General features: G+C 33.0%; 1 protein-coding gene across 2 annotated transcripts in view; it reads left to right on the top strand.

The window, feature by feature from the left end:
- LOC108917563 (diuretic hormone 44) overlaps positions 1-19,631 on the top strand; it is a 57,548-nt gene that overhangs the window by 35,557 nt on the left and 2,360 nt on the right. Inside the window, exon 3 of one of the 2 annotated variants that reach the window (XM_023454429.1) lies at positions 11,670-12,193. The exons of the other annotated variant lie outside the window; for it this stretch is intronic. Coding sequence (XP_023310197.1) covers positions 11,670-11,843 — 174 coding nt within the window. The 3' untranslated portion in view covers positions 11,844-12,193. Of the gene's footprint in view, positions 1-11,669; positions 12,194-19,631 lie in introns of those variants that run through there. 2 annotated transcript variants of the gene reach the window in all.

Here is a 19,631-nt window from a genome sequence, read left to right as displayed (position 1 = left end):
ACCAGAGAGCGGACAATTTGTGACTTTAACCTTGAACATAGATATGTCATTCATAAACCTAGATACATTACCCATGACGCAGTGGCGTGTCGGGTATGCATCGGAAATTTACGTGATAATTCACGAAAATTCCACGGTACATACATTTTTAGGCGTTATAAAATATTTAGAAAATCAGAAATTGTATACTACATATTTATTAAATAAAGTTCGGTTAAAAATAGTGTCGTTCTTTTAATTGGAAATTAGGAGTCAATGTAACGAATAGCCTCAGGCGACGCACATGATAGAATAGTCCAACTCACGCTCCATTCATAACAGGGCTGCAGTTTGAATTCTGACCAATAGGAATTCGATAAACGCAACCGATGTCGACGGATGGACTAGAGATGGGCGCGAGTGTCATTTCATTTCTTTAGAACTAAATTAACTTAATTATTTTCTCGTTATTTAACCTGTTCACATGATTTATGGATTTTAAATAAAGGGTACAAATCTTCGCGAGGATAATACGATATATTTGCTATACATAATAATTATATTTTGCATAGTTTATACACAATACATTTTTGAACGCGTACACATCTCTACCAAAATTTGGCTTATTCTTCGGGTTAAAGACACACATTGTCCGCTCTCTAGTAATCACTTATAAAGGTCCTGTAGTATCTCGACATCTACCACGTTGTCCCTGCAGCAGAATGTCCAACAGACAATGATTAAAAAGTGTAAATTTCCTTCTTTTGTCAACATTACTTCATTAATTCAAATGAAATTAAATAAATAACAAGACTATTTATTGCATTAACATGCTTTGTTTTCTTCGTCACGTATGTTTTCGGAACGGAAACAGCTCGCGTATTTCGGCAATCTGCCGGCAAAAGGCGTAATAAATGGCACTAGCGCTAGCAATAACCCTGGAAATGAGATACATTGGAAAGCCCTCGAAGAAGCGCGTAGCCGTGATGGCCGTGATAGATCACGTACCGACATGTGATGTTATAATACGATTACTATCTTATTGAAACCGTCGCCGAAGTGTATCTTCGATAAATATTTGTCCACTCAGAAATAATATTGGCTTTATTGGCGGGACGCGTACAATTCTGCGCGCAGCTACGTCAACCCGAGGACCAAACTAAACACGGGGATGAAAATAAATTGACTTTCTCCGTCTTAAAACATTCATATTACATACTTGTGTTTGTGGTGGGTGCTAACTACTTTCAGTAAATATTAGTTTACTGTGCGACGGGGATCGCCCAAACGAAAAGCTCGTGTAAGTATTGCCAAGTTGTTTTAAAAAGTAGAAAGTAGAATAATTGGCCGCAGCATGTACCGCGGCATGTAAATTTGTACACAAGTCACAGTACACTAATATTGTTGACAGATACAGTTTTACTTAAATGATGAGTCACTCAACGTATTATGTAGTTTTTAATAAGACATTCCCAGTTACTGGTTAAGTGAAGCTGTATGTAGCAACACAACACATTTAAGTTACTGCACTTAGCACTACTTAGAAATATCTTATAAATGTAGACGATCTATGTGGTGATTAGAACGAAAATCTTAATTACATACACTTGTTTCTCAAAATGATAGAGCAAAATTCACTTTTTTTTTCCATTTGAATTTAAAAAAAATCGCTGAAACACGTCAATTAGTAAATAGAATTTGTCACTTTTCTAAAATATTTTCTATTTTTTGTGGAGCCACGTTTGACAAACCGATAACATTACCAACATTTTTTTTTTAATAGGACGCTCTATATTTTATGGTATAAATAGATATCCCTTCTAATAGACGAGCGGTTCACCCCTAAAAAGATGCTTCTAAATGAAGGTAACCGACTAAATTTTTAAAACAAATTTTATTTTATAGTGTATTTTTCTGATAATTTACATATTTTTTTATATTTTTCGGCGTGGTCAGTCAACTGTTATAAACAAAAAAGTTGTAAAAAAAAATTACTAGCCGAATGGCTCTGAAAATAGTTTTTTGTTGTAAAATGAACCAAAATAAACACTTTTGTCCTTTGACAAAAATTCGAAAAATGCTTCGTTTCCGAGATATTTACAATTTAATTTTAATTTTTTTTTTCACAAAAACCACTGAACAGAGTTTAATTCTATGTATTTCTTACAAGCTATTGTAACGGATTTATATTCAAATGTACAAAATACGTAAAAAAGGTAACGTGAATTTTTTCCCTCCGTTCTCAAGATATTCATATGAATACAATCTTTTTGTGGTGGATACTTCTAACCATATTACAAGAATATTTATGTTTATGCTTAAAAGTAAGTGCAATTTGTAAGCACATCAACAAAATTCTTTACACTCGTCGCTTTCATCTTTTGGGTTAAAACGATATTTGGAAAATGCGCAATGAAAGACACAGAAATGAAATTTTAAGAACATTGGGTTGAGTAAATCGAAAATTTGAAAAGTTCTACATAAGGATGGTAGAAATCCGTACTATTTACAACTTGTGCAAAATTTACTTCCGGGAGATGTAGACACACCTGAATTTTTGTTAGTGGTAGTTTTAAAGTCAAAACATAATCCAGAATTCTTACTAGAAATACTTTGGACCGATGAGGCTACGTTCACCAGGCGAGGGGTAGTGAATTTTCACAATATTTGGTCACAAGAAAATCCTCATGAAATTCGGACGAGATCTTTTCAACATGAATTTTCTGTGAAAGTGTGGCTCGGAATAATTCGGACCTTATTTCTTGCCACCCCATCTAAATTCCCAGCATTTCTAAACTTTCTAGAAAACCATCTATTTGAATTATTAGAGGATGTTCCATTAAATATACCACAAAATAGCTGGATACAAATGGATGGTGCTCCTGCGCATTTTAGGAGAATAATACAATAATGGCTTAAAAATTATATGGGGCGATGGATAGGTTGAAGACCGAATGCCAATGTCAACCATAATGGTGCAGAGAATCCAGTCTCTTGGCCAGCCAGATCGCCAGATCTAAACCCCCTGGATTTCTATGTTTGGGGTTACCTATCTGAAAAGTAAAGTTTACTCTACTCCACCACAACTACTGCAGCGAATAGAAAACGGGTGTAATGAATTAAAAGAAAACCACCACATGAAATTAGTTAGGTAATTCCATTAATCATTAATAGAAGTTGTCAGAAATGTATCGATATGGATGGTTCGCATTTTGAACAATTGCTGCAAATACGTAACGTTAATTTCATTTCTTGTTTAATTGTTGTTACTTGGTAAATGTATTTTTATTATTATTTTCATTTAAATTGTTCTTATTTGTAAAGATAGTGGATTAAGCCTCCAGGAGAAACTAAAACACACTAGGAACACTACCTCACAGGTGATGTGGAAATAATTTTGTTGATCTGCTTACAAATTGCCGGTAGAGGCATATATCCCTCGGAGTAGTTGTTTCTCGCAACACTGACAAATTAAAAGAGTAGGGAAGTTTTTTAAAGTACAGAAGAGACCACGATTGTTTGAAATAGTCGTCAGTACGACATAAAACACAATTTTTTACATTTTTTTGACAACTATGATAAAAAAGTAGATATAGCCTTATATCTGAATTTGTCTTTCGAAGGGCTATCTATTTATACTATAAAATATAGAGCGTCCTATTAAAAAAAATGTCGGTAATGTTATAGGTCTTTCAAACATGGCTCGAAAAATAGAAAAATTTGCTGGAAAGTGACAATTTCTATTTACTAATTGACTGTTTCGGCGATTTTTTTAAATCTGAAATAGAAAAAAAAACATTAATTTTGTTCCATCACTTTGTATATTAAATTATCGTACAGATTACATTTGCAGAAATAGTAAATATCTAAGTTTATTTAAAATTAAATATGTTTTTATAGACTTTTATAAACACTTAAAACGTGTCACTAAGTTAACATCACTGTGCGCGAATAAAACTGAACCGAGATTAATAATATTCATTGACTTTTATCATCTAATTCGACTATTTATTATTTTTATGAAAGAAAATATCACCATTACTCATTTTATCAATATTCCCTACTGCCTCAAATATTTGTTTAGACCGTATGCCAGTAATAAAAACAAAATTAAACAAATGTATTGTTTTGTTTTTTTTTTGTACGGGTTCAAAAAACAAGCGCCCTATTGCCTTTAATGTTTGATATTTATCAACTTATATTTGATATAAACATGTTTTTATTGGGGCATTATCCACCTCGGCATCCAATTTAAAAGTAGATACATCCTGCGAGGGCAAATTTTACAAAAGCTGTACACAATTATTTGTTACATAGGGTGTCCAATAAATCACGGCCAATCATTTGGATTTGAGTAGATCTTGCAAAAATGATTTCATGGGTTTATATAAATAATATTTTTTTCTTCTCGCTTACAATATACACAGTTGTCAATTTTCGAAGTTGGGAGTTGAAAATCGATGTTTCGTTATAAATTTATTGTTTTTCGTTAAGCTTAGATAATTTTTGGATAAACGCTATGCTATTCATACTAATGTATTTAATTTACCTAGAGGCCTAAAAACTATATAGATAGACTTGTTTTAATTTTTTTAGCCATTTTTAAGATTTTAATTCTTCATTACACGAAAAAGGTGTACTTTCTTGTTATCGATAAAATGAACGTCTTTCGAGGTAAACGAATTTAACTATGAAAATACCATCCCCTTTATCACATCTTAGTAATAATAAATGCCTAAAAAACAAGAATTCGTTGTTTTTATATCAAAATTAATACTTGTTAAATACGTGGTCTGTTCAGCAAATAACTGAACTTTTTGAATTACGCTTTGATGGAGATATTTAATGCTATAAGGTTGGCTGAAAGATACCGACCAGTTCCTGGGCACCCAATATAACTGGTAAGAGAAAAGAATTCTTATCAAACAGTAGGGTACGGTTTCTGTACGTTTAAGTGCAATTTTATATGTTTTCAATATTTCTGGTTCGCTTTTGTCATCTAGTAAATAAATAAGTTGTATATTATATCACCACAGAGCGTTGAATGATTCATTTCGACATTTTCGTACACAGGATCGAAATAACTAAATTGATGTTGAGCCACAAACTACACTAAAACCGCTGTATCTTTTCCATTGCGTCACAAGAAATATTCGTATGAACTAACACGAAAAATCCAAGTCAACTTAATCATTATTTTCATATAATTGAAATGTCGTCTTGACAATTCCCAAATCTGGTTATCTTCTAAATTTTAATACTGGTGTTACTGGTTACGAAAAAATCGATATTTCTACGCTCAGAAAATATAAACAACAGTTAGTGCTTACACTGTCAAATTTTTAATCTGAATGTCAGCTCTGTTTTGTTTCAACTGCTGTAGTCAAACTACAGTCTAAAACTAATACCCAACAAACGTCACCCATTTTCTTTCATTCTAATACACCTAAAATATTGGAACGGTTGTCTGTGATAGATTGAGACTATGAAGACATGTACAGGGTGTAAGAAGTTTGACTGCCATTACTTCAGCATGAGATAAAGTAATCATAAGTGAACAAAAAAGTTTTATTTTAGATGGGCGTAGGATTAACAGTTTTCAAAATACAGCGAGTATTAATATTGGGGTGCTTCATCACAACGTGACAACAGCGCTTAAGCTAATGCTACACAGCTGGTGCATACCACGTGTGCACGCGGTAGACTTGTCCTACGGAAAAAATGTAAACAACCATTATTGTGAAACATTTAGTAAATTTCAAGATAATTGTTTTCCAGTTTTTAAATAAATAAAATAAAAGGTATCGATTTTGTAGTACGAAGATAGTGTTGTGCTTAAATTTTAGCTCGGAAACAGCAGCTTAACTTTTAATCAAAAGATGAAATTGAAAAATATTTAATTAAAGTACCCAAAGATTCACGTCATCCAGTTGATCATACGTATTAAAAATAATTTAGGTAATTACCAAAAAGCAAAATTCAGTAATTTTTAAACGCACAAGTACAAAACAAATTACAACACATGCTCAAAATGTCCACCACCATTTTCGATGCACGCACGACACGCACTCGCTAGAAAACACATCAAGAAAGGAAATAGTGGCACTCAAAAAACACTCAGACACGGTCCAATTCCAGATACCAACTAAATTGCGTATTGCTGGACAGCTAGTACGTCGAGTTATTCGCCGCGCCGTTGCCATATTGCTCGATATGAATTTTATCGAATTTTAAATTTATTACAACGCTAATTATTTTTTAAAATTAAGCATAAAGAAGTTAAAAAAGTGATAAACATTGTATTTTATGGTATTCTATGCACGCAGTTATGTCAATATTCCTTAATTAATCGAATTTTTGTACATCAAATTGGAGATTTTGATCATTTTTTTCTCGGAAATGGTTGAGTTTAGGATCCATGCCATATAAGGTTTTTTTGTTTATTTTAATGTATTCAATCGTCTGTTAATATTAAGGCAGTCAAATTTCTAACACCCTGTAAACCATCATTGTATCTTTTTGGCGCGTTTAACAAATGAATTCACGTTCGCTACGACTGTCTTTGACATTAAGACACGCTCGTGACGTAATGCCAATCTTAAAACGGTTCTAGTGTATTTCTATGTGCAGGATAATTCACATAACATTCTACTTCCTTATTTTTTTTACTTTTCCATCTTGAACAAAGTTTTAGAAAATTTTTATTATTTTTTTTATTTTATTTTTATTATGTATTTCGAAAATATACACCAAACAATATTTTGTTTTTTTTACTGACCCTCCGTAATGGATAAAGTCAAGATTGCCATGGAACCAGTGTGTATTTATGTTTTCCCCCTCTAAATTTATAGACAGAGGAAGGTAAAAAAAATAAGGAAAGTATTTATGTGAACAATACATCAACAATTTTTGTAGTATGATCAAATATGAACTAGTCTTTAGCCTTATATCATCCGATTTTATATATTTTTTGTAGTATTTTTTTTAATAAATGAAATTTGAAACACCTCTGAAATACAGTGCGCGCCTAAATTATGGAATAAATTCAGTAAAAACGAAATAAATTTTTTTGGGGAAAAATCCTCGAACAGTTCGACTTTTAATTTAAAAAATACATAATTTAGCATAAAAGGCGATTTTCAACCGTCATTTGTTGTCGAGTAATGACGTCATCGAAATTTTTTTAAATAGCAACCCCCTATTTTTTTTCTTTATTAGTACAGTATTAAAATGTTGCCGTTTTACATAGGAAAGTAGAAAACGTAAATTTTATTCATTAAAAAAATAATAATTCCTATGTCAAGAAAATACAATTCATTAAGTTTTCTACCTAAATTAAGTGTTCGAATTGCCATCCACCGACTTCTTGACAATACGCAAGTTTGTGTAGAAATTCTTCTTGCACATTATGAATTATTTCTGGGGTAACTCTGTGTATTTCATCTATAATACAATTTTGGAGTTCTTCTAAATTATGTGGTCTATTAACGTACACTTTGGACTTTAAGTAGCCCCATAAGAATAGTCCAGGTGTAGGAATATCGGGGTCATTATCGTTAGGAAAAATTACTGGAAACGCTGGAACAATGGCATTTTGTAAAAACTCTAAATAGCTTTCTCCTGTAAGGGTTCCTTCAAAGAAGAAAGGCCCTACTATTCTGTTTTCAACTATTCCAGCCCACACATTTAATTTCTGTGGGTGTTGGGTATGTGTCTCTGCCATCCAATGAGGATTTTCCCGACTCCAATANGTGGATGGTTCGCATTTTGAACAATTGCTGCAAATACGTAACGTTAATTTCATTTCTTGTTTAATTGTTGTTACTTGGTAAATGTATTTTTATTATTATTTTCATTTAAATTGTTCTTATTTGTAAAGATATTGGATTAAGCCTCCAGGAGAAACTAAAACACACTAGGAACACTACCTCACAGGTGATGTGGAAATAATTTTGTTGATCTGCTTACAAATTGCCGGTAGAGGCATATATCCCTCGGAGTAGTTGTTTCTCGCAACACTGACAAATTAAAAGAGTAGGGAAGTTTTTTAAAGTACAGAAGAGACCACGATTGTTTGAAATAGTCGTCAGTACGACATAAAACACAATTTTTTACATTTTTTTGACAACTATGATAAAAAAGTAGATATAGCCTTATATCTGAATTTGTCTTTCGAAGGGCTATCTATTTATACTATAAAATATAGAGCGTCCTATTAAAAAAAATGTCGGTAATGTTATAGGTCTTTCAAACATGGCTCGAAAAATAGAAAATTTTGCTGGAAAGTGACAATTTCTATTTACTAATTGACTGTTTCGGCGATTTTTTTAAATCTGAAATAGAAAAAAAAAACATTAATTTTGTTCCATCATTTTGTATATTAAATTATCGTACAGATTACATTTGCAGAAATAGTAAATATCTAAGTTTATTTAAAATTAAATATGTTTTTATAGACTTTTATAGATAAACACTTAAAACGTGTCACTAAGTTAACATCACTGTGCGCGAATAAAACTGAACCGAGATTAATAATATTCATTGACTTTTATCATCTAATTCGACTATTTATTATTTTTATGAAAGAAAATATCACCATTACTCATTTTATCAATATTCCCTACTGCCTCAAATATTTGTTTAGACCGTATGCCAGTAATAAAAACAAAATTAAACAAATGTATTGTTTTGTTTTTTTTTGTACGGGTTCAAAAAACAAGCGCCCTATTGCCTTTAATGTTTGATATTTATCAACTTATATTTGATATAAACATGTTTTTATTGGGGCATTATCCACCTCGGCATCCAATTTAAAAGTAGATACATCCTGCGAGGGCAAATTTTACAAAAGCTGTACACAATTATTTGTTACATAGGGTGTCCAATAAATCACGGCCAATCATTTGGATTTGAGTAGATCTTGCAAAAATGATTTCATGGGTTTATATAAATAATATTTTTTTCTTCTCGCTTACAATATACACAGTTGTCAATTTTCGAAGTTGGGAGTTGAAAATCGATGTTTCGTTATAAATTTATTGTTTTTCGTTAAGCTTAGATAATTTTTGGATAAACGCTATGCTATTCATACTAATGTATTTAATTTACCTAGAGGCCTAAAAACTATATAGATAGACTTGTTTTAATTTTTTTAGCCATTTTTAAGATTTTAATTCTTCATTACACGAAAAAGGTGTACTTTCTTGTTATCGATAAAATGAACGTCTTTCGAGGTAAACGAATTTAACTATGAAAATACCATCCCCTTTATCACATCTTAGTAATAATAAATGCCTAAAAAACAAGAATTCGTTGTTTTTATATCAAAATTAATACTTGTTAAATACGTGGTCTGTTCAGCAAATAACTGAACTTTTTGAATTACGCTTTGATGGAGATATTTAATGCTATAAGGTTGGCTGAAAGATACCGACCAGTTCCTGGGCACCCAATATAACTGGTAAGAGAAAAGAATTCTTATCAAACAGTAGGGTACGGTTTCTGTACGTTTAAGTGCAATTTTATATGTTTTCAATATTTCTGGTTCGCTTTTGTCATCTAGTAAATAAATAAGTTGTATATTATATCACCACAGAGCGTTGAATGATTCATTTCGACATTTTCGTACACAGGATCGAAATAACTAAATTGATGTTGAGCCACAAACTACACTAAAACCGCTGTATCTTTTCCATTGCGTCACAAGAAATATTCGTATGAACTAACACGAAAAATCCAAGTCAACTTAATCATTATTTTCATATAATTGAAATGTCGTCTTGACAATTCCCAAATCTGGTTATCTTCTAAAGTTTAATACTGGTGTTACTGGTTACGAAAAAATCGATANAACTAATACTTGTTAAATACGTGGTCTGTTCAGCAAATAACCGAACTTTTTGAATTACGCTTTGATGGAGATATTTAATGCTATAAGGTTGGCTGAAAGATACCGACCAGTTCCTGGGCACCCAATATAACTGGTAAGAGAAAAGAATTCTTATCAAACAGTAGGGTACGGTTTCTGTACGTTTAAGTGCAATTTTATATGTTTTCAATATTTCTGGTTCGCTTTTGTCATCTAGTAAATAAATAAGTTGTATATTATATCACCACAGAGCGTTGAATGATTCATTTCGACATTTTCGTACACAGGATCGAAATAACTAAATTGATGTTGAGCCACAAACTACACTAAAACCGCTGTATCTTTTCCATTGCGTCACAAGAAATATTCGTATGAACTAACACGAAAAATCCAAGTCAACTTAATCATTATTTTCATATAATTGAAATGTCGTCTTGACAATTCCCAAATCTGGTTATCTTCTAAATTTTAATACTGGTGTTACTGGTTACGAAAAAATCGATATTTCTACGCTCAGAAAATATAAACAACAGTTAGTGCTTACACTGTCAAATTTTTAATCTGAATGTCAGCTCTGTTTTGTTTCAACTGCGGTAGTCAAACTACAGTCTAAAACTAATACCTAACAAACGTCACCAATTTTCTTTCACTCTAATACACTTAAAATATTGGAACGGTCGTCTGTGATAGATTGAGACTATGAAGACATGTACAGGGTCTAAGAAGTTTGACTGCCATTACTTCAGCATGAGATAGAGTAATCATAAATGAACAATACAGTTTTATATTAGATGGGCGTAAGATTAACAGTTTTCAAAATACAGCGAGTATTAATATTGGGGAGTTTCATCACAGCGTGACAACAGCGCTTAACCTAATGCTACACATCTGGTGCATACCACGTGTGCACGCGGCAGACTTGTCCTACGGAAAAAATGTAAACAACTATTATTGTGAAACTTTTAGTCAAGATAATTGTTTTCCAGTTTTTAAATAAATAAAATAAAATGTATCGATTCACGTTCGCTACGACTGTCTTTGATATTAGGACACGCTCGTGACGTAATGTCAATCTTAAAACGGTTCTAGTGTATTTCTATGTGCAGGATAATTCACAAAACATTCTACTTCCTTATTTTTTTTACTTTTCCATCTTGAACAAAGTTTTAGAAAATTTTGTTGCGATATCAATGAAATATATAAAAAAAAATTGGCATTTCGAATATATACACCAAACACAATATTTTGGTTTTTTTACTGACCCTCCGTAATGGATAAAGTCAAGATTGCCATGGAATCAGTGTGTATTTATGTTTTTCCGCCTTTAAATTTGTAGACAGAGAAAGGTAAAAAAAATAAGGAAGGTATTTATCAGTCTTTAGCCTTATATCATCCGATTTTATATATTTTTTGTAGTATTTTTTTTTAATAAATGAAATTTGATACACCTCTGAAATACAGTACGCTCCTAAATTATGGAATAAATTCAGTAAAAATAGGCGCGTACTGTATATTTCACTTCATTCGCCGTAAGATAAAGAAATTAAAACTTCACAAAGAACTGCAAATTATTATGAACGATTTTTATTCCAACTCATGGAAATGAAATTTAAATACAGACACCTCATGATTTCCTAAGAAAATCTCATTTCCGTCGATGTAGAATTACGGTCAAAATTAAACTCTTACTATTTCTAAAACTTAAGGAAGTAATCCTTTAATTCAACTTTAAAAAGTTTCACTGCTCGAGAGCGCCAAAAAAGCCGCACAAAGTTGGATGCCTGAGAAGAACTTTGTTAATATTTGTTCTCTCTCTTTGCAGATAACGAAGCCCAAGAAAATCAGGAACAAGAGGTACAACTACGACCTGAACAGGCCCAGTCTGTCGATCCAGGCCCCCATCCAGAGCCTGAGGAACGCCTACGCCAAGGAGAAGCTCCGACAGAGGCTGGAGGACAACAGGAGATTCCTAGCGAACCTGGTGGACATCCAATAAACACAGCCCCTAACCGTTCCCCAAGCGATCGTCGCCGAGCTCATGACTTCCAGCCCAACTCTCTATGAGTTCGACGACGTCGCCGCCCCCACCCCTTAACTCAAAATAGATCTGATTAGTTAGACCAGCATTTAAAAAAAATTAATATGTTTGTAAGTTTACCGAACATATAGTGATAATTCTAAAATACGTGTTCTAGCTAGGCACATTCCATTCTGATTCTAGTCATTTTATTTGCTGAGCAGCATTTTCTCTTAATATTATGTGAACAGTATGTACTTCAGTATTGTCTTTTGTACCTTATTTAGTTATTTATTTGGAGCCTGATTCGGTTTTTTATTATTGTATTATCATAGGATTTTATACATTGTTTCGTTTNAATTGGCACGTACTGTATATTTCACTTCATTCGCCGTAAGATAAAGAAATTAAAACTTCACAAAGAACTGTAAATTATTATGAACGATTTTTATTCCAACTCACGGAAATGAAATTTAAATACAGACACCTCATGATTTCCTAAGAAAATCTCATTTCCGTCGATGTAGAATTACGGTCAAAATTAAACTCTTACTATTTCTAAAACTTAAGGAAGTAATCCTTTAATTCAACTTTAAAAAGTTTCACTGCTCGAGAGCGCCAAAAAAGCCGCACAAAATTGGATGCCTGAGAAGAACTTTGTTAATATTTGTTCTCTCTCTTTGCAGATAACGAAGCCCAAGAAAATCAGGAACAAGAGGTACAACTACGACCTGAACAGGCCCAGTCTGTCGATCCAGGCCCCCATCCAGAGCCTGAGGAACGCCTACGCCAAGGAGAAGCTCCGACAGAGGCTGGAGGACAACAGGAGATTCCTAGCGAACCTGGTGGACATCCAATAAACACAGCCCCTAACCGTTCCCCAAGCGATCGTCGCCGAGCTCATGACTTCCAGCCCAACTCTCTATGAGTTCGACGACGTCGCCGCCCCCACCCCTTAACTCAAAATAGATCTGATTAGTTAGACCAGCATTTAAAAAAAATTAATATGTTTGTAAGTTTACCGAACATATAGTGATAATTCTAAAATACGTGTTCTAGCTAGGCACATTCCATTCTGATTCTAGTCATTTTATTTGCTGAGCAGCATTTTCTCTTAATATTATGTGAACAGTATGTACTTCAGTATTGTCTTTTGTACCTTATTTAGTTATTTATTTGGAGCCTGATTCGGTTTTTTATTATTGTATTATCATAGGATTTTATACATTGTTTCGTTTATATGTAGTTTAATGTTTGTTGCTACGTAAATAAACAAATACTAAAAACAGTGGATTTTTATTTTTTCCCGATCGACATTAAATGCATAGTTTTAGTGTCAGCTGTCAGGCACTAAAGTGTCACATTTACTGCCTAAGCATTAGAATCATTTTTACTGTCGCGAAAGATAACGAAATTCGATAACGAATATCTGAAAGATCCATTAAAACAGCATTATGCGACGTACTACTAGAACCTGGAGTTAAAGTGTCATTGTAAAGAATCCTGTCGGCTATTTCATTTTTGTTACTTAAACTGTCAGCAACATAACTTTCTGCAATTGTGGCTGATTTCCACCCGCCATGTCTCTTGATTGCTAACATATCAACTCCTGTATTAGCCAGTAACGTTGCCGATGTTCTTCGGAATGAATGGTCTGTATATGTTTCGGGATGTTCTAGTTTCAAAAACTGTGCAATCTTATTAGGAATCATAGAAAGGGTATTCTTGCAGACTGGTTAGTTGTAACATCTACCTGCTTGATAGCGCATAAAAGGGGTGAAATTTCTGTTTTAATTTTCAATCTAAATTGATATATTTCTGGGGCAATAAAAATTCGCAGGCAGCTGCATTTTCTATTTGAAAATCATTCATTTAGAAATAATAATTCAAAACCAGCAAAATTGGAACTTTTATGTAGCTTTGTTTGTAAACACCTTAGAAACGACAAAATCCAAACAACCTAGGTGACTTTGCAAGATTTCGAATAATGTCAAAATGCCATTAAGATAAGACAAGATTAAGATAAAGAAATGTCAAAAAATAGAACCTAATCTTTACTTCATGAGCCATAAAGAACTGTGGTAGCAGATAAAATGTGATACACCACGCAGCAGTTAAGTATAATTTACCAGTCTCAGACTCTATTGCCTGCCTTCGCTCCGCTCGGGCGCAAAATCGTTCTCGACTGATGTAAATAATAACTATTATTGTAAACATTTAGAGTGAAATTAGAAAAAGCTGTAAGGGATATCCCTTGTTTTTTTTGTTTTGAAACATTTACTTCGTCTATGTAGGTTGAAATGTTATCACTAGTATGAACTATTGAATCTTCCAAAGCAGTTGAATTATTTAAAAAATCCCTTCCAGCACCTGATGTACTTGCAGTAGGGAAATTTTGCTAACAACTGATTTACGAGATGGATTCCTCAATGCTAGCCTTCAGCTACCGTCAAAGATTTCCAACCACCATGCATTTTTACAGTTGTGATATCAACTGCTGAATTTATTAATAATGTAGCTGTTCTACGGGAACAATGTCCGGTATATTCGTGAGCATCTTTCAATTTGAGAAACGAAGCAATTTGTTTTGGCATTTTCCCAAATTTATGAATTCCTATTAATTGGTTATATGCTTTGCCATTTGAACATTAAAAAAAATTGTTACTATCTATTTGTGTAGGTCTTGCAGTATGTACTATATTTCGGACATAATGTCTAAATATTCGCTTACAATAAAGGATTTTTTTTCTTTGTTGTTGTGGTTGGCAGAGTGATCAGGAACCTATTTCCCATATCTTCAATAATAATAATTCATCATATGGTAGATATACGTCCCAGATAAGATACGTATCATCAGGGGGCCTCCATTAGAAATGTTTTAATTTTTTCTTTTTCTAAGACGAGTGATTTTTTAGCACGATATCCATCCGATTGCCGTTTCAAGAATGCTTTTAATTTTAGATACTTCTCAATATCGATGTTGTTAGACATTCAAAGCAGCTCTGAGCATTGCATATATTGACCATAATGAAGAAGATTTCATACTTTTGCTTAATTTATAAAAATATTACTACCAATAGTAACGAGCGTTCAATTAAAAACGTGGTCGAAGTTGGCTCTGACACATTGGACGTAGGGAGTAGCTTATAGCGACCAACTTAACCTCATTTCTCAACGAGCTGTATAGCAGCTGTCAGTTTCAATAACGTTAATGACTATATAACTTTATTTTAAAGAATAATCGTTATAACAATAACAAACAATTAAAGGAGCTGCGGAAAGTGTCCCCCTCCTTGTTCCAAGCATTTTTCACACCTGTTCCTCAAAGAATTAAAGACATTTTCTAATATGCTCGTTGTATTGTTAATTTCACGAATCTTGTCTATAAGTCGAGCCTGCAGATGGTTTAAATCAGGAATAGGCAGTTCAAAAATAGTGTTTTTAAGGTAAGGCCACAAAAAGAAATCACACGGCGTAATATCACATGACCTCGGTGGAAATTCATGTTCAGCATTGAGACTTATTAGTCGATTTTGGAAAACTTCCCTCAACATATTCATCGTCTCGCCTGCCGTATGTGCCCTTGCGCCATCTTGTTGAAAGTAAAAGTTTGTAATTTCGTTTTCTACCAGCTGGTTAACAAAAGGAGCGATAATTTCTTCTCTATACCTTTGCGTAGTAAGAGTACCATTAAAAAAAATAGGTCCATAAATCCTCCTTCGATTGAGAGCACACCAAACTCCAATTTTTTGAGCGTGTAGAGGGCCCTCGACAAAAAAGTTATCTGGTTTTTCAGAAGACCACATTCTCATATTCTGTGAGTTTACGTAACCACTTAAATGAAACCAGGCTTCATCAGAAAAAAAGGTGATATTATGAAGTTCACCGTAGTTGTTTAAAAACCATTCACAAAATACAGCCCGTCGCGGAAAATCAACTTCATGAAGTTCTTGCTGACAAGTTAAACGATAGGAGAACAAACGCAAATCTTTTTTTAACACTGTGTGGCAGGTACCGACTGATACTCCCACCATTTGTGATAAAACACGTACAGAAGTTCTTGGCGCATTTTCCATTATTTGTTGGAAATTTTCTTTTAATTCTTCAGTCCGCTTTTTAGGTCGGCCGTTTCCTTCTTTTCTTGTTACACTGCCCGTTTCACGAAAAACATTAACACAACGCTGAACTGCACTTTGAAAAATTTTATACTCAACAACGCCGGGAAATTGATTTTGAAATTCTATGCAACATTCCTCAATAGAATACTTCCATATTCCATCAATCTTGCTTCCATTTCTAAAGTAGGACTCTATGATAAACACTTCTTGTTCTTGAGAAAACACCATTTTAAACGCTTTTTAAAACGAAAATATTCATATTGATAGCGGCGATATAGCGCTTTGACAGATGACGTTTAAGTTCATTTGCTATACGCTACGCCCTACGTCCAAATTTTCAGAACCAACTTGAACACGTTTTTATTTGACCGCTCGTTACATTTTCTGGAAAAGGCAAGGTTATTTTCAGCACGGTAATCAATATATTTTTTATGTTTGTCGATATATCTTCTTCGATTTTTCTGGTAATAAATTACACTCTATTTGCTTTGCTGATTCAATAATCTCTGGCGGAGTTAATTGCGAGTTTTTCCATCTCAAATAATAAATAGTTTCATGGATTTAAATGGGAACAATATGGCGATTACTGTGTACCTAAGTTATTTACTTAATAACGCTCGGCTCATCAACAACCACAGACGACCTGATGAAATTATTTTTTATTCATGGAAGAAGTAGGTATCATACAATTACAAAAAGGCACAGACATTATAACAGAAATGTAGCAGAAATGTACAATTTATTATTCTTAATAGTTTCCTACCAACCACCCAACTATACTATATATACTATACTATGGTACAGTTCTCGAGGCTCTCAGAAATCATCCGATCGACAATACTGACAGCTCGAATCTTCACCAGCTTCACCTGTGTGCGTGAACGGTGAATAAACCGAAGCTCAGTCGGGTTTGTTTTCGATGACGCCGAAAGCCTCCTAAATAGCTGCATCTCGAACAGAACAGCCCAAAGCTGAGTATCTTCATGGCGGTTGAAGGTGTGGTGAAAAAATGGAATTTAAATTAAAGGAAACTAACTTAATAATCATGAACAGTTAAATGTAAAGGAGGGCGGATTGAAGTTGCTGGACAGAATCGTAGGAAAACATATAAAAGACTGTTTAATACAGGCATATTTACGAAACAACTGGATTTGTGGCTGTTCCGAAAAAAAAAAATCGTCACAGACCACTACTGCGGTTTAGTATTAACCCTAATAGGACCATAATAAGTCTTTCCTTTCTGGATCGACCTTATTATATAAACTATTACGTTTGTAACATTACGTATATGACGTAGCGTAGTCAGCAAAACTATTAAATCAAATACATCAAAAGTAGAACTGAAATTACCCCTTACTTACCCTATACCTTAGACGGGATTTGTGGGTCAGGGGCAGGTTATTATTTCGAACCGCACGGGTTGGGTCCAAGAGGCACTTCAACAGTTATAAAATAATAGCAGGGGAGAGGTTTGTGGAATTATTTCCGCAAAACCACCTTTCCCCCACGTTATTTTCTGTTTCTATTCGATTTAACGCGATTAAAATATTATAATCGCGTTAAATACCTAAATACCTCTCCCGGCAGAATAACCCGAAGATTTAATTACGTTTTATAAATCACATAAAGCATAAAACGTTTAAATTTCAACTGCATGCAGATGACGTAAAAATATGCACCATTGTGGAACGTCTGATTCTGACAATTTAAAATCGCGATGTAGGTAATTTAGAACTTTTTCGCAGTGTTTAGCAATAATACATAAGTCTCAAAAAATACAGGGTCGCTGATATATGGGAACGGTCGATTATCTGCTAAAAGTAAGATAGCCATCGATAAATAAAATCATAAAACAGAGTTTTTCTAAATCTATTGCAATAAAAAAAAATTAAGTATAAATGATCCGTCAAAAAGTCATGACGTAACAAAGTTGCCTTTTCTTTAATGGAACACCCTGTATATTATTCCATATTTCAATTCTTCTCAAAACTCTAAATAAAATTCATATAGCACATATCGGGATATCAATCAAACTTTGAAAGTAACCAAATTATGGATATTTATTTTGAAAATAACATAAGCTGGAGGATATGGATATGATTTATTTTTATTATTAGTTTTTTACAGAAAATAAAAAAGCATAATATCGTAGTTCAGGGTTGATTAAAATGTATGAATCGAAAAACTTTATTTTTTAATAAATGTCCTGGATATTTTGAATTTTATGAAATTAATAGTTATGCTAGAATAAAAAAGAAAGAAAACAAGTTTTAATAAACAACAAATATTTTCTTTAGAATTCTATAATAGCCCAGTCATTATAGACATGAAAGAGCCTGTTTCGGGAAAAAAATACCATTAGAAGTTTCTCTGCGGAATATTGTTCGGAAACCTGTTATAAATAAAATATCAAAAAATCAACTCGAGGCTAGTTGGGAAACTTTGTTTTAACAGTGGTCAAAGTTATGGAAAAGTGGTTTTTTGACTCGCGTAAAAAAGCTATTATTCATAGCGAAAAAAAGTTTATACAAAAAAGGTAGGTATTAAATAAGCCTATAAAATGAAAAAAGTCCGATTAAATGCCGATAATTTGTTTATGCACAAGAGCTCAAAAATGGTCGAAAATTGCCGTTTTTTTTCAATTGCTAATAATTAATGCAATTTTTATCGCAGACACTTGCAATTCAGGATTTTTGAGGCTTTTTACACCCTTAATAAGTGGTAAAATTTTCAGCTCCAAAGCTCCATTGGTTTGGCGTTGGCGGAATTTGTTATCTAAGAACATGCTATATTCAATTCATTTTCCCAAGCTCACAGGCGTTGTAGGGTTTTGATGATTAGTTGTTTTTGTACCTAAATAGTTGTATTATAGGCATTTACTGAGAATTTAGTTTTTCAAATTTAATTTGTTTAAAATTGACTGAAAAAATGTTAATATTTTTTAAATTGTTAAGATAGGTAATTATTATAAAATAAAATAGTAACCTCTTTACTTTAGTTTTCTTCGAATTTAAAAAAAAAATCGTTGTTGTAAGTTGATTAGAAGCTGAGATAATTTTTTTTATTTATTTAATCGCAGTGACCTTAATTATTAATATTAAGAGCCGAAATTTGGAGAGAGTATACATTAAGAGCTATATTTTCATGTCCTACATTAACATTAAGGTGAATTCAACTATTTAATTTCGAAAAAGAAGATAGCGGCGATGCGTTCTATTACTTGGTCTAGCGAACGAGTGGGGAAGGCGAGGCTTAGCATGCGCGCTTAACGATGTAATAAATATTAACATTTTTTCAGTCATTTTTAAAAATTAAAATATCAGTAAATGCATATGTCAATACAACTATTTAGGTACAAAAACAACTAATGATCGGAATTCTACAATGCCTGTGAGCTTGGGAAAAATGAATTGAAAATAGCATCTTCTTAGATAACAAATTCCGCCCACGCCAAGCTAATGAAGTTTTTGGGCTGAAATTTTTACGACTTATTAAGGGTGCAAAAAGCTTCAAAAATCCTGAATTACAAGTGTCTGCGATGAAAATTGGATAAATTATTAGCAATTGAAAAAAGCGGGCAATTTCGACCATTTTTGAGCTCTTGCGCATAAACAAATTATCGGAATTTAATCGGACTTGTCTTATTTTA

The sequence above is a fragment of the Anoplophora glabripennis genome, unplaced genomic scaffold (genome assembly GCF_000390285.2).
Source record: "Anoplophora glabripennis isolate ALB-LARVAE unplaced genomic scaffold, Agla_2.0 scaffold80, whole genome shotgun sequence".
In the NCBI taxonomy this organism is placed as follows: Eukaryota; Metazoa; Arthropoda; class Insecta; order Coleoptera; family Cerambycidae; genus Anoplophora; species Anoplophora glabripennis.
Note: the sequence above shows the minus strand (reverse complement) of the source record. Positions and strands in the feature narration are given on the sequence as shown.